The 16,705-nt window shown below is 41.6% G+C and overlaps 1 protein-coding gene across 2 annotated transcripts; it reads right to left on the reverse strand.

Annotated features, from left to right (window-relative positions):
• Positions 1-6: 6 nt before the first annotated feature.
• Positions 7-14,975, reverse strand: st8sia2 (ST8 alpha-N-acetyl-neuraminide alpha-2,8-sialyltransferase 2). Of its 2 annotated transcripts, XM_050074209.1 has the most exons (6): positions 14,583-14,974; positions 13,078-13,134; positions 10,961-11,098; positions 10,608-10,865; positions 6,483-6,776; positions 7-2,246 (listed from the first exon to the last, which is right to left on the reverse strand). In XM_050074209.1, exons 1-6 carry the CDS (start codon positions 14,678-14,680, stop codon positions 1,934-1,936), a joined length of 1,158 nt encoding a protein of 385 aa, XP_049930166.1. In that variant the 5' UTR covers positions 14,681-14,974; the 3' UTR covers positions 7-1,933. The 2 variants fall into 2 exon arrangements, with proteins under 2 accessions (XP_049930166.1, XP_049930167.1); XM_050074210.1 differs by lacking the exon at positions 13,078-13,134 and having other exon boundaries at positions 14,583-14,975.
• Positions 14,976-16,705: the final 1,730 nt, after the last annotated feature.

A 16,705-nucleotide genomic window follows, 5' to 3' on the forward strand; every position in this document is an offset into this window, starting at 1 on the left:
GGAATGAATTTAAAGAGGAATGAGTGTATACATGCACACAAAATTCTTTCATTCGGAATGACAAACGTAATAAACCACCCTCTTTAATCGGATTTAATTTTCAATCGGAATGACCGTTTTTCAATCGGAATGACCGTTTACATGACCACTTTTAATCGGAATGGCCTTTCATTCCGATTAAAAGTGGAATTAAACTGTGCATGTAAACGTACTAACTGTTCCTTTATTAAATCTCCATCAAATTTACTTGTTTTTTTCATGTTTATTCATATCTGGGTTTCAGAAGTACATGAAACTATTAAAACACTTTTTCTATATTTCCCATCCTGTAAAACAGTGGTTCCCAACTGGTCCAGCCACAAGGTCCAGATTTCTCTTGAGCCTTTAGTTTAAGGTCCACACTGTTTAATATATTCAGCGTCATACTAACGTTTGGTCGAGCTAGTTTGCTGTCTCTGTCAAGTAGCTGTCCATTAGTCAATAACTCTACAGCAGGAAATGACACTTCAAAATAAAAGCTATGCACTGGAAATTCACTGTACTTAAAAATAAAGTGTATTTTTTACATGCTTGACACGTTCACAAATCACTTGCAGTCAATCTAGAATGGACCCGCGACCCACTTTAGGACCGTGATCCACCAGTTGGGAACCACTGCTGTGAAGAATAACCCTTTCTTTCTGGGCATGTGAATGGTCCACATTTAAATGGTCAAATTTATAGATTACAGGCACAAAATACTGGCAACGTCAATCAATATCTAAAAATATCTGTACCAACCTATATTGGTTTACCCAAACACACTAAATAGGTATAACTCATGTTATTAAAATGAATGAAGGCATATAAGTTATCAGCTCGTCCTCCTCTCAGGAGCTGAAGCTGTTGCTAACTGTGACCAGGAATTTATTTAAAGCACATTATGGGGCTCATTTCTTACAACCTTTGTAAGAGTATCACCAATACATTCATTTAAAATAAGCTCCTCTTACTACTACACCACTACAGTCTGACCTCAATACTTACATTTCCAGTGCAGAGACAGGGCTGGTGTTCTTTGAGTTAACAGAAGTGAGTTTACCACGGGCTAAGTCTGTGTAAACATTCTTATGTGAGCAGCTGGTACACTCCCTCTATATCCTCACAGAAGCTGAATACAATTCAACGTGCTTCCGTTTCGTTATTTGGCTCTCAAGGTAACCTGACGTTATCACATGGCAGCTCTGGGTGGGTGGACTTTTGAAATGTTGGACTGTGAACACCAATGACGGTTCTTTATAAGAAGGTACAAAAGTTTAAAATGTTCTCTATCCGAGGAAAATGTGTTTTCACGTGTTGGTTTATCACACTAAAAAATAAAAACAAAAGTTTAAACAGTTGACCGACATCTTTTTCCTCTCATCAACATCCTCCCTGATTATTAAGTGCTTCCATCTTGTGGCCCATATAGTGACTCACAGGGGCCGTTAATTCAGCAGCTCTTTGTGATGTCGACGCGCTGGGTAAATAACAAAACACCTTTAATGGAGCCCTATCACATCATAAACTGGGAATATTAATTTGTGGCGTCTAATGACCAATTTTGAAAACACAAATAGGTGTTCTGAAACCTTCATTTGTAACTTACAACTGTACTAGAAACCCGGACGGACTTTTAAAATGGTCTCTTTAAGAAAACAAAGGGGCCGACAGATGGACATGACAGGACCTTCATGAAGAGCAGAAAAAGGGTCTCGTTATTTTAAAGGTTGCCATAGAAATCTCATTAAAGGTAAAACACGCCAGTGAAAGAAGTCAATACAAGAGCCTGAAATAGAAAAAGTTCATTCCAATTACTGAAAATAAGTTAATTCAAGTTTCATAAAAGTACGTTAACAAGAAAAATGTTCGTCCACAGTCTCAAAGTGGTTTCCATGGAGATGCTCATTTTAAGCTATTTGTTTTTGAGCTCCTTCTGCGGTCTCCTCTCCGCAGCGCAGGCCCCGGTGTGGAGCCGGAGTGCCCCCAGTCTGTGCAACGCGCTCAGGGTCCTGAACTCCAAAGGCATGGTGTGAGGGCTGGAGCTGGACGTGTACTCGTACTTTAGAGTATCGTAGTAGTGGTATTTGACCGGTTTGCCTTGCGGGTTGAGTGGGAAGGGCCAGAAGCCGTAAAGGTGGATCTCCTCACAGAAGCGGGTGGCCAGCGTGTACATGAGGAGCCCCGTGGTCGGACGCTTGATGTGGACATTGTTAGTCAGCCAGTACCTGTTGACAAAGACAAGTATGTGATACGCTGCAGCCAATGAATCGACAAGTGTCACTGAGAAATACACAGCAAAAGGAAGAATATGTTCAAGGTTTCCAGAGCTCTTTTCTAGGGAGCACACTTAAGTCAGTGTTCGCTACACTTATCTCCTTCAGTAAGACCTTCTTCCCCTCTGGGTTTTGATATTAATCCAGATATACAGTATGTCGAAGCACACAGAGTGGAGCTGAATCCTAACAAGTCACACCAGTAAAAAATTTAGAGCTTGCCGGATATGTTTCTCTGCTGCAGACCACCACGCTGCTCGTTCAAGGACTCTCTGCTCACGGATAATCAATAAGTGACCTTTTCATCTCTTCTTCTATTTGCTCAGTGAATACACTGCAGAACATCTTCCTCTTAACAAGTTATTTACTCTGGTAGTCCATATTTCTGCAGATGCTTGGCAGCCGGTCGTTTTTTTTATAGAAAATATATAGTTTAAATCATTTAACAAGCAAAACATCAAACATTTACTGGCTCCAGCCTCTGATATGTTCATATTTGCTGCTTTTCTGTCTTTTATATCATCGCTCAGTGTATATCTTTGGGTTTTGCAGTGTTGATTGGGAAAAATAAACAATTTCTTTATGTCATTTTAGGCTCTGGGAAATTGCATTTTTACAGATTGACGATAAAAAGAATGGTTTCTCACAGCCCTATTCGAAACACAGGAAAACAAGATTATTCCTCACATTTCCTGGCTCAAAAATCTTGAATCTAGTGCAGCCATCTGCACAGGAAACAAATAATTTCTATTTGTCTACTCTCCAGACGAAAGCACTCCTGCAACAATGGAAACTACGCTGTGGAAAAAATTGATTTTTCTCACCACACAGGCAGAGCTTGTATTCTATGTTTCTTAGGGAAAAATACATCTTTTAGACTAAATGTTGCTTTAATTACTTGGTCAGGTGGATATGTTTTACAACATGTTAAACACACACCGGCGCTACACTGCACAATTGCATTCCTCTACTTAAGTTGCTCCTGTGACAGTGAGACGCCACATGCTGCCCTCAGGAGCAGCTTCAAGGGGCAGGTGGTCGGACGTTCGCTCACCTCGACTTCATTTTCCTTTCCAGTCACTCGCTTGTTTCTCCTGCCTCGAGGCTACTGCTGCCTCCTACGGCGCTCTGCACTCTGTGGTTAGCGTGGAAGGTCGTGTTGAGATGCAGAGGTTGTACTATTTAAAGCAGTTCATGTGCCATGAAGGGCAAACTCCACAGGGCAGGTTTACAATCCAACCAAACACTACAGCAGGTGATCTGCATTTTAACAAGCACAGGAGACGGGCTAATTATCAGTGAAATTGTCCGATATGGCGTTACGTTGGAGTGAATATGAGCAGATCCTCTGTCCTCTGCCGCACGTGATGGGGATCTAAAGTTCAGTCGCACTGAGAAAGACAAGGTCAGGGGGAGCATTTATCAGATGCCACCATAAAAAGGACAAAGGCATGCGATTCAACCCTAACAAGACTTCAGCCAAATTATTTTCCCTCATAAAACACTGATCAAACAGACTGTAAACTACAAAAATAATGGCCCAGTTCTTCCCCTTCGCAATACTGAGTGTTAGTTGGGGCATAAAAAATGGCATAATTTGGTCACTGACCAGCAGTGGCTGTTAAGCTTTTAACAAAGCGGGGAAGATCCCGAGCAGAGTCTGCTTGTGATGAAAGAGAAGTGAGGACAGCAACAAAAATTGCACAGAGGGATTTTATAACAGCCTGAAGGCAGAGGAGGCTGTATTTGACAGATCTGCAAAAAAAGCATTCTTAAAAAAGCATCCCTGACCAGCTCAAAAATAAATCAACACAACTATTTAGGATTAACAAAATACACAAGTCCTGTTCAACCACAGCTTAACAGCGTTTCTTATTATCTGTGCTATTCCTGAGGCACTGCACCGGCATGTCAACAACAATATCTATATAACATAGTCTGGAGCTACAAGTAAGCAGTATTTTGCACATTATTCAAGTGTATGGCATAATGATCCCTTCATAAATGATTTTCAGAAATGGTGGCAGTAAATCGGTGTCAGAATCAAAGCTCAGGAGCTGAGGATGAGCACCTGGTCACAGTGATCACACTCTGAAGAACGAACTCCAATTAAAGGAATAGCTTGACATTTTGGGAAATGTGCTAATTTGCTTTCTTACAGAGGGTTAGATGAGAGGACTGCACCTGGCTGCTGATTAATTAAGAAATGGTCAAAGCATGTAACTCGCCATAAAAGCACAAATTGTTTGTTTTGAGCCATGCCAGCATCAGACATTCATGTCCACCTCTGAAATAAATTCAGGGATAAATTTAAAAGAAGCTGTATGTGACATTCAGAACATTAATATAACAGCAAAACACTATCTGATATACAAAGATATAGTGGAGTAATGGCGTCCTGAGCAGAGAATGAGATCACGCTACCTCTCTGTGTGTTGTTATTCAAGCTTTTGTTGTCGTTTGTTGTCATGAAAGATGGTCCAGCTGTATGTGGATGTTAGTGCAGGTAAGTCCCGTGTGGGTATCTCACTGGTTAGTTAATCGTCACTACTCTGCACTGTGTTTGTAAGGTGGTTATCTCTGATATCGGGATGCTGGGTTCCCCCTGGTTAAAGCGGGATTTCTACTTCTGCGTCCAATCGATGTCGTACCTATGGTATAAGCTCTGTGTTGATGTAGAACCTACGCCATAGCCTGAAACCATTTCCCTCAGTGGAAACAAACATTTTCTTTAATTTCACAAATAAGAAACAATAAATTGTGAAGACAGTTAAGCCTCCACATAGCATTTAAAGTTATTCTGGCTTCTTATGAGCAGAGGAAAGTTCCGCTATTTGCTGGGCTAATTTATACAATGTATAATGCCATAGGCTTGTGCTAATAACGTTAGCATGTTGTATTTGTTTGGAAAACTTGTTTAGTATAATAAGACAGTTGTTTTGTCAGTGAACCTACTGAGTTGTAATGGAGCCGAATTTTGTAACATTACCTTTGTAACGTTAGCCGCTAGCAGCTAGGCTAATTTATCCAATGTAAAATGCCATAGGCTTGTGCTAAAAACATTAGCTAAAAACATAGTATGTTGTATTTGTGGTGAAAATGTGTCCAGATAAAGACAATTGTTTGTCTGTAAATGCTGTGAGTTATAGTGAAGTAGATATGTGTACTTGTGTTTAAAATTATCTCTATTAAGCCATATTTAATGTGTGTTTTGAATCAACTAAACTTTACAGCACTTCACAGAAACCCTGACGCCGACTCGTGTTTTGGAGGTGTAACTACGGAGTGACACAGAATGACCACCTAACAAGTACTCACAATGGCATAGGCTACGGTAAGCTCTGCATATAGGCAATGCACAAATATAAATCCCACTTAACATAGTTAGCTCCATCAGCACTGTTGCCGTTGTTTAAGAATACTTCTGCGGAAGGATCAATTAGTCGTCATCATCTCATTAAGTTACATACCTTTACAGTGAATGGAGAACCAAAAAAGAACGTTCTTTGCTGCATTGGCTGTATTTAACCAATCACTACACACTTACATCACTCATTGTTTCTCTTGTGCTGGGAGAGTACCTACTCTGAAATAGGAGCTACAAAAGTCCCTCAACACAGAGTTCTAAGGACTGTGTTCACTCCCAGTTCTTGCTTTGCGATCACAACAAAAAGGGTGATTCTTAGAACTATGAAAAAGTTCCTCAGGTCTGAAAACGCCTCTTGATATGCTCTGATTGTCGCATACGTCTCCTTTGATTTGTCTTCCTCTTTGATTTCTGAGCAAATACCTGCAAAACTAATGACATCCCCATCAGTCTCAGTTGTACTTTGTGTTTACTGCTAATTAGAAAATATTAGCATGTTAACACACTAAATTAAAACGGGGAATATGGTAAACATTACACCTTCTTAACATCAGGATGTGAGCAGAGTCACACAAAGACACATTTCACGCTTGATCAAGACCGATTTGGTGGAACGGCTCCAGGTGCACACTGAGTGAAGAGAGACCACGTAGCGTATTCATACCGACTGCCCCTGGAGATCAGCTTTAATGCTCTGTTTAAAAATAGCCACCTGGGCTGCAGATTAGAGTTTGCCAACCCCTTCATTATGCTGCTCACAGGTGTTCTTAAGAGACGCAGCACTCCAGGATCAGCGGCTGCCAGCCTGAGCTGCGTCTTACCCTCTGACAGCGTGGAGAAGGCGCAGCGAGGGGAAGGCGGTGCGGACGTCCACGGTGTGCAGCAGGATGAGACGAAGGGCCCACTCCACGCGCTCCTCTCCCCCCTTGGCCATGAAGGCCGGGATCCACAGCACGCTGCCGCTGAGGCTTTGAAGCCGCTGCAGGAAGCGATCCCTCCACTCCTCGCTGACCAGGTCCTGGAAGGCCCGCTGCACCACTGAAGGGTTCATGGTTACCAAGTTGGTCCGCCACCCCACGTCCCGAGAGTACTCCTCCACAGGTGCCAGGTTACACCTTAAAACAAGACACGCCACTTGATTTCAGAATCAGGAAATATGAAATTATTTCCTTTAATATCTGGCTCCTCTCTACCATACACATCTGAGAATATAAAGCAAAGTGTAAGACCACAATGAGCAACACAGCTTCAAACCAGCTTTGTGTAAGTTTTACAAATATAAGAAAGTTCTTTGGAGGCGACAGCAGGTCTGTCATATAGTTAACACTCCTAATTCTCCCTTAAGTTTCCCCTTAAGCTCAGACTTAGTGATTTACACTGCATATAGAACCAGCAATCAAATTTTCTTACATTTTTCATCGTATTAAGAGGCAAGTTTGCTGAAGAAGGCAGAGCCTGAAATGTCTAGTGGACTGATTTAATTAAAGTGCTCAGCCTATATGTGATTTCAACAGACTTTTGATCCGGTCTGGTAGCACCCTGAAGGACTTCAAGAAACTCAATATAAAGACCGAGCAGAGCCTGTTCCCTCATTCGTTTTAGTAATCTATGACATGAGTGACAAGTGAAATGTAAAAAAAAAAAAAAGAAGAATAAAAGAGTGGAGAAACATTAAAGATATACCGCATCAATTTCACGATTCTGCTTCTCACCTTTGAGGCCCTTCATAATCAAGCCCCTTCTTACCTGTCTGAACTCCTTCATATCTACACACCCTCCCGTACTCTTAGAGCCTCTTCTGTAATCCAACTCACATCACCATCTGCCTGCTTGACTACCTTGGGTTCGCGAGCCTTCAACCGTTCTGCCCCCCGCCTCTGGAACTCTCTCCCCCAGGACATTCGCAATATTGACTCCCTTTCCACCTTCAAATCCCGTCTGAAAACACACCTTTTCAAGCTGGCATATTCAGTCTGATTTAATGATGGCACACATATTGAGACTTGCACTGATGATGATTTTATAATGATGAGTTTACACCCAATATTTATTATTTATTTTCTGTCTAGTCATTTTATTAACTTTTATTGTATATTACGGAATTTTATGATCTATGGATACATAGATTGTTTTTTAACGGTGTCTTGTAAGGTGTCCTTGAGTGCTTTGAAAGGCTCCTTACTCCTTACTTCTCTCTGTTCGGGACGTTTATGGGCGTGTACCCCCACAGTGCTCAGGTGAGGTCAAGCTTTATAAAAAGGTAGCAACCAGGTGCCAGACCGTAAGCAGCAGGCATCCAGAGACACAGTGCGAAAGAAAGGAAGTATAGGGAGGCGAACATGAAAAATGAGAGTGAATCTTGGGTGGGTTACTTGGTTGGCTTTTGCTGGCGAGTGTCTTTACAAACAGTAGCCAACAATCCTGCGTAGTATACCTTTAAAACAGATGTAATTAATGCAAGAGATGACAATGACAAGAATCATATGCAGTTCATAATGCCGCAGTCAACAGACTCCCAAGAGAGCTTAAATGAAAGCCTAAAATCTACACTTTAATCATACCTGTCCTTAATGTGAGCCTGAATTATGATATGCACCAGCGTTATTATGATAGGTCTTTAATTTCATGAGCTGATAACAATGACTAAAGCTGCCACTCTCCAATGCCTAATTAACTTCAGACATATACCTTTTTGAAACTCTTAATCTTCCCTCAGCTCACACCTCACTGAGACACTTTTATCTTGTTTTCCCCCTTCAGTTTACCATCCATCTGTTTATGTCCTTACGCCAGTCAAACCATTTGCCCTGCAGACATTTCCACCCGGAGTGAAACAGAGCAGAAATGCAAGTGAAATTCAGCAGAAAAGCAGGGTGGCATTTTGTTTATTGATGTTAACCTCGGCCTCCAAGTAAACACCAGAAAACACAAAGCCGGTAATTATCTTCATGGTGAAGCATCTCTATTCTCTGCAGCGTGGCAGGAAAACAAACCAGAAGTGCTTGTTTTTAACAGCTTAACATTTTCTAATTTACACACACGCAAGGGTGTAGGTTTCGGGATTGGGAGGGACACATGAAACAGGGAGTTTGGGGGGGGGGGTCTTCTGCCAGAAAATTTTGTGCATTAAACGCTTAATTTTTCTGCATTCTGGTGAATTTTTATGCACCATTTTGTGCTTTTCTGCATCAATCTTTGGGGTAAATGTGTAATTTACGCAAGGGCATAGGTTTCAGGATTGGGAGGGACACATGAAACAGGGAGTTTGGAGGTCCTCTGCCAGAAAATTTTGAGCATTAAATGCTTAATTTTTCTGCATTCTGGTGAATTTTTATGCACCATTTTGTGCTTTTCTGCATCAATCTTTGGGGGGTAAATGTGTTTAATTTTGTCAAAATCAAAGTCCTCTGCTAGGGGGGGACAAATGCACATGTTCTAAATATTGAAGGGTACATGTCCCCTAGACCCCTGTCCGAAATGCACACCTATACATACACCTGTGGCCAGTGAAAACCCTATATTTCCAGAACATCAACATTTAAGCATTGGCACATTTAATCCAGTACATTTTGTTGTTTAGTGTAAGAGGTAAAAGAACATTTAATTCTTGAGTTATCTGAAAATGCATGGTTCTCACAGACTGGGGCTTTGTGTTATTTTACGGCTTAATGGTTGCCGTACACTATGACAGCTGATGTACCTGCTTTAGAAAAACAGCTGGTTCAAAGAGTACACCCAAAGAGAAAGCGTGAGAAATGCCATCGGCTGACTCTAATTCATTTCTGAAAGATCCAATAAATTGCCGAAGTATGCCGAACGATTCCATTCCATTATCACAACGCTGAGCTGAAGTAATCTATAACCCAAAACACTGTCAACCTACTTTGTGGAAACCCCAACATAGAGCAGAGAACTATATTTAGCCGAGGCGTTATCTCCCTATCTGATACGTGAATGCCAGAGCAAATTCCTCAGCTTCTCAAAATGCCACGTTCGCTGTTGTCTGCCTTCAGCCAACCATTACCGCCGTGCCCCGGCGCGATTATCATGCTGCCGTGGTCCGGAAATCATGACCTCTCCTCATCAGCATAACATCGCAGCACTTAGAAAAGACAAGATGCTCCGACAACAGAATCAATTTCAGAGTAAAAAAGGGACACACAAGGATTTTGAGGCCTTTTCAGCCATCGATCAATCAGCTCATTGAGGTGCTACCACAGACAGCTACTTCCTGCTCCATTTATACAACAACATTAAGGTCATTGATTTATTAGAGGATGTTTCTCACAGTAGGTACCTCCGCAGATAGTGCATGTTTTCTTAGATTGTTCCTAGCTCTGCACAGAATCCCAACCAGAGATTTTTGTTTTCAGCATCCTTCATTATAATAAACCCTAGACAGATTTATTTTCCTCCAATGACAAGTATGAATAGTGATAAATAACCCACTCAGCGACTCCTTAAACATAAAACAGAGCCGGCTGATGGCTTCACAAACACGACTCTCTGGTAAATGAGAGCAGGACCCCTGAGAGCGCCGGTGTTTCTCTGAAAAGCACAATGTGTTTCTGGTGGATGCAAAGGCTTTTCAAAATGTCAGTTTAATGTATAATCATGCATTTAATTGCACTCAGTCCGGCAGCTCGTTTTCCAACTTCGAATCATTAAAAAGCTTTGACAACTTTTTCACAAGTGCAATTAATATATTTCCAGCTGTGTGAGCACCAACCCTAAACCTGAATTAAACCGAGAACTCGGGAAAGTGATTATCATTCCAATGTGAATTAGACTCTCAGTAAAGTGAGATAAACCTAAAACTGAAACTAATGTGCTAATCCATTTCAATTACAGCCCACTTTGACTCGCATGTTTTATGATTTATTTCAAGTGGAAGACTTCCAGCCCTGAAATCACTTATGCTGTTTCTGTGGGGGAAAAAAATATACCTGATAACAAAGTCGTGCGAGTCGATGTCAGGTCCACAGCTGCTGTTCAGTAGGATCCCAGAGTTTCCCACAATGGCGCAGCGCCTGTGATGTTGGTTCTTCATGGGGGACACAGTTGGCAAAAGACGGTAGAGATTCTCTGAGATGTTTGTGGTGCTGTGGCGATCAAACACATAGTGGATGATGTCTCCTGGTTTCAGCGTGCCCTTCAGAATCGAGATGTCTCTCTCCGGATCGAGAAATCTCAGAATATTCTTTCTGTGAAATAGAAGAGAAAAAAAAGCTTTATGAAACACTCTGCTTAGTCGAGTGTGAAAATATGTCGAGGCAATAATGGAGAGTGATGAGTCTGCCTGATGAGGTTGGAGAGGGTCTTGTTGAAGGTCCAGCCGTTTGACGAGAGCCTTGTGGTGTTATTGTAGCTCGGACTGAGGTGATTTACGTCTTTCAATCTCGACAGAGCCGTTGGATCCACGTGTGCTGCAGCCTTTCTATAAGAGAATGGAAAGACATGTTAATGACACACTACTATGAATCAACAACAAACAAAAATCTTGTTATTTGGTCCATGTGTGTTGTGAATTTCTCCTTCTTTTCCTTCTAATTAAAAGGTTATTTTTATTTTTCCAATGCGAATGGAGGGTCTAAGAATAGAGGGTGTCACATGTACAGATTGTAAATCCCTCTGAGACAAATTTAGGAGCGTGGGTTATATTTACAGTGGTGGAATGTAACTAGGTACATTTACTGAAGTACATATGTTGGGTACTTCTTCATTAGTAACTAAAGCTTTGCTCTTTTGTGCTAATTTGTACTGCTACTCCAATACATGTATTGTACTTGTGGGCCCAAAATCTAAGGGTCACATGCAAAATATAACTCAAAGTAACACATACCAACCTCAAAGAGACACAAAGACCACAAAGAGATGCAAAGGAACTACAAAGAGACACAAAATGATTTAAAAAAGACAAAATGATTTCAAAGAGACACAAAAGGACTACAAAGGGACACAAAACAATTACAAAGAGACGCAAAATGACACAAAACAAACGATTAAAGAGGCAAAACCACCACAAAGTCCGTGTGTCTTGCTCCTAAGTAGGAGAGGCAGTGGGGTCTTTTGCATATCTGTGCCCAGGGCCCCGCTGTCTTATAAGCCACTCATGACTACACTCATTTTTACAGCTTTAGCTACTAACTATATTGTGCAGTGAGATTTTATACATGAGATCCTAATATAATGATATAACACTGATGAAAGCCATTTACTCCATAATGTTTCTTTTTGATAATTTCAATACATTTCAGCGACAATTAATGTCACAATTATCCTGGCCAAAATAATTGCCATTCATGATATCAACCCGATAATCGTCAAAATATGCTTAAAACTCGTAAGGTAAGGTAAGGTAAAATTTTAATGTTCCCAAGGAGCAATTTGAGATACAGACAGTTGTCATGAGCACAACAAAACATACAGTACAGGACATAAAACACAGAATCCAGTATCACACACTGTCAGGGGTAAATCATGGACAATTAGTGGTCACTGCTGGTTAAGATAAGTGATAGTAGACGGGACAAAGGACGATCTGTAACGCTCAGTCCTACATTTAAGGAGGCAAAACATGGAGGGGATGTAGAGAGTCTGTGACAATAGACAGAGCTTTAGAAGTGACCCTCTCTTCATACAGATGCTGTAGGTTATTAAGTTATTAAAGTTTGTTAAGAAAGAAATATTTTTTTATTGCATCACAGATAAGACAAACCTTTTGTTTTTTACTAAACATCAATTTTAGAGAAAAACAAACACTGTAAAAAGTCATGTTTCTTAGTATCACTGCAGCCTGTTTTTGCAGAGTCTCTTTAATTGTTGGTTACCCAGCAGTCTTTTTGGGTGCTTCTGGACACGATATTTACAATTACCCGGTAATGGAAATTCACCATGATCAACTTATTGCGACCGCGATAAAATCGTATATCATCCCATCCCTTGCATCAATACTTATCTACCTTATTAAGCAGGACTTTTACCTGTGATGGACTATTTTTACAAAGCCAATTCCTGCTTTTATTCAGTCCTCCACCACTGTATATAAAGACAATTGACCTTCCTTGACTTTGCTTCAGTGAGGCTTAGAATAATTTTAAGTCACTGTTGTTGATGTTATTTGAATCACGGCATTTTTAATTCAGCCTTATTCTCATGGCAGATGTTTGTGTTATCACACAGGCACCTCCACATTGATGGGTATTTATAGCAGCTGCCTTCGCGCTGTAAAAAGTAATGAGACGCTCACTGTGAATGACTCACTGTCAAGGCTGCACAGGAATCAAATGACCAGTGTAGACTGTAAAAAAATTATACAGGAAGACCAGTGAGCTCCCCACTGGTGGTCTGCGGCTATATGCATATGTATGTGCGCATACATGTGTGTGTGTGCATGGAGATAATTAGATGTCAGACCTGTGTGGTTTAGGGATGAGCTGGTGCAAGTTCATCTTCTTTGAATGTCCAGCATTTCTAGAAGATAAAAAAAGAGCAATTTAGACTGAATTATAGCTCACATCATGCAGCCTGAAGCCTGAAGCCTTGGTTGATAATGGACTGATGCTAAAAAATCCATCCTGTAATCATATCCTGTAACAGTAATGCACCCACTGTATTCAACGCCAGCCATATTGTATTTCCGTCTTTTAAGACAGAATGAAGGTGGAAAGCATGCATCAAGGTATTTTTAAAGCAATCCACTGTGGGCCCATTTGCTGATGTAATGAGGAGAAATGTGGCCTTAATGGAGCCCCATTATACTGAAAGGAGGTTTTCTTTTTCGCAGGGAAGTGAGCTATCTCTTTACAGGGGCGTTGAACGCGCCAGCCGATATGCATTTACAGTAAACACGCCGTATATGCACCCAGATCAGTCTGTTTTGCAATCATGACCTTGGTCACATGTGATAAAATCGTGACAAGCTGCCGGCTTGTCTTGAAGGAGCGAGAAAACTGAGACAGAAGAGTGGCGCTCTGACAGACAGGTGGGCTGTGTAACAATCCTGGTGGCTTTAAATATTTTGTTATAATTGTGTTAAGCTTCATTTATGCAGAAGTGGAATTGGTTCTGGTTCTTCTCCCACGGCGAATCACAAACCAATATGACCTCATTACAACGTGAGCCACAGCCGGGTAATTGCATTCAAAACAAAATGTTCTTGCTGAAAGGGAAATGTGAGAATCTAAAAGCTTCACAGAGTCATTTTTATAATAATAAAAGAAAAAGTCATTTTTGCTGTTCAGGTAGCACAGCATCTTTGGAGCAGTGGTGGTGATGATGATGATGATGATGATGATGAGAGGGAGATGAGGATGTTGCACTGGTTGGTTTTTACATGTGACAGAAGTATTTTGGTGCTAAATTAAGAATGTATTTTCTTGCGGGTCAAATGCAAGTGGGGCATGTGCGTGACTTGAAAGATTTCTGCTGCACTGCTCAACATTTCAAAGTCTGGAAAATGAAAAAGAGAAAAGAAAAGAGAGGAGGAAAGCCTCTTTTGTTTCCAATCTTTTGCCCCCTCCTCTCCCTCTCTCTCTCTTTCTCTCCCACACACACACACATGCACACACACACTCAATACTCTATAGTGTAAATGTATCCTATCCCGCATGCAGGCTGCTGCAAGACAAATAGCCTAATCCTTGGAGACCCAGGCAGGCTGCTGTCGGAACAGCTGCTACTGCTGCACCCAAGTGTTACAAATGTAGAAACAAACCACACACACTCTGCATTCAACTCCAAACTTCAATTCAATTCACATAAACTCATTTATTTCACTCATTTAATTTTTTTCCTCTCCCCCTCAGCACCACTTCACTGATTCAATCCTGTGAGGGAATAACCTGCTGGACATGAAAACAATAGACACACACACACACTCACATACACAATGCATGGGTGAATTACGGTGGGCTACTTACGCAGTTTCTTCCTCCACTTCTGCAATATCATCAATTATCAAAACCACAACCAGCAGCGTTACAAAGCCGAACAACAGCGTGCGGAATACGAGCGGCATGGCTGAGGGGGGCAGGCTGCAGCCGGGAGTCCCTCCTTCCAGCAAACACTGTGTTACATTAACCTTCTTGTGTTTCCCATTTAGAAATCGAAAATCCGCTCAGCCATCTCTCCCATTGTTCTTATCGCCGGAGTCGGACACTCCCAGGCGAGCTGCGGTCCTTTTTCCAAACCCGTCTCTCCTCAGATGATAATTTCCTGGTGTCTGTTTCCCGGCGGGGCGATGCTGCTGCCGTCTCCACTGTTACCCCCCCTATTCCCCAGTCAAACTTTGAAAGCGTGCACCTACAGAGCCTGCCATGGGAGCAGCGAGATGTAGACCACATGCAGTCTTAAAGGCGCAGCGGCCAACAGCTCCATCTTTAACACCAGCCGGTTTGATTTCACTCTCCAGGTGTTAGTTGGCACACTAAAGAGGAAGGTGTAAGACTGCAGTGTGGAGTCAGGCAGGCAGGTGCAGGAGACAAGTAGACTCACATCCTCATATCCCAACACAGAGAGTGCAGTTTTAGTGAATGTGGGATGTGTGGCACTTAAATAGAGGTCAAAGCCTCAGTGAAGCCCATGTGGCCACCAAACGTACTGAGTGAGCCCCAGTAGATCAGACACATAATGAATTTAATGGGGACATCTTTTTATAGCGACCAGTGGTGGAGGGTATCTTAAGCACTGTGCTTTAGTGCAGTTTTAATGCAGGCCTACTTGTACTTTGCTTAAATTTTTAACCTCCTGAGGACACAGCTTTTGTTTCATATCCATCCATCCATCCATCCATCCATCCATTTTCATCTGCTTATCCAGAGCCAATAGCACCCCAGACGTCCCTCTCCCCAGCAAAGCTTTCCAGCTCCTCCTGGGGGACCCCAAGGCATTCCCGGGCCAGATGAGATACAGTCCTTCTAGTGTGTTCTGGTTCTGCCCTGGGGCCTCCTACCAGTGAGACGTGCCAGAAACACCTTTAACAGGAGGTGTCCAGGAGGCATCCTGATCAGATGCCCAAACCAACTCAGCTGACCTCTGACCTCTGAGCAGCGGCTCTACTCCGAGCTCCTCACCCTATCTCGAAAATAAATAGCCTAGCGGCCGGCCATCTTTTCCTCTCATATAAAGACAACAGCAACATTTAACACAGGTAACTTTACAAAATTCAGCTCCATTACAACTCACAAAACAAACTGTCTTGTACTAAACACGTTTTCCAAACAAATATAACATGCTAACGTTATTAGCAGAAGCCTATGGCATTTTACATTGTATAAATTAGCCTGGCGGCTGGCGATCTTTTCCTCTTCTCATATAAAACCAGGGACAACAGCAACATCTAACAAAGGTAACGGTACAAAATTTGGCTACATTACAGCTCACAAGGTTCACCGACAAAATAACTGTCTTCTACTAAACACGTTTTCCAAACAAATACAACATGCTAACGTTATTAGCCCAAGCCAATGGCATTTTACATTGTATAAATTAGCCTAGCAGCCCGCAATCTTTTCCTCGTCTCATATAATTCCAGGGACAACAGCAACATTTAACAAAAGTAACGTTAGATAATTTGGCTCCATTACAGCTCACAAGGTTCACCGTCAAAACAGCTGTCTTATGCTAAACACGTTTACCAAACAAATACAACATGCTAACGTTATCAGCACAAGCCTATGGCATTTTACATTGTGTAGATTAGCCTAGCGGCCGGCGATCTCTTCCTGTTTTCATATAAAAACAGGGACAACAGCAACATTTAACAAAAGTAACAGCACATAATTTGGCTCCATTACAGCTCACAATTCACCGAAAAATCAGCTGTATTATACTAAACACGTTTTCCAAACAAATATAGCATGCTAACGTTATTAGCGCCAGCCTATGGCATTTTATATTGAATAAAATAAAAACTCATTTTGGTCGCTTGTTTCCACAATCTCATTCTTACGGTCACTACCCAGAGCTCATGACCATAGGTGAGAGTTGGGACATAGATGGACCAGTAAATTGAAAGCTTTGATTTTTTGATTTTTGTTGAATA

Source organism: Epinephelus moara, chromosome 20 (assembly GCF_006386435.1).
Source record: "Epinephelus moara isolate mb chromosome 20, YSFRI_EMoa_1.0, whole genome shotgun sequence".
NCBI classification, from domain to species: Eukaryota; Metazoa; Chordata; class Actinopteri; order Perciformes; family Serranidae; genus Epinephelus; species Epinephelus moara.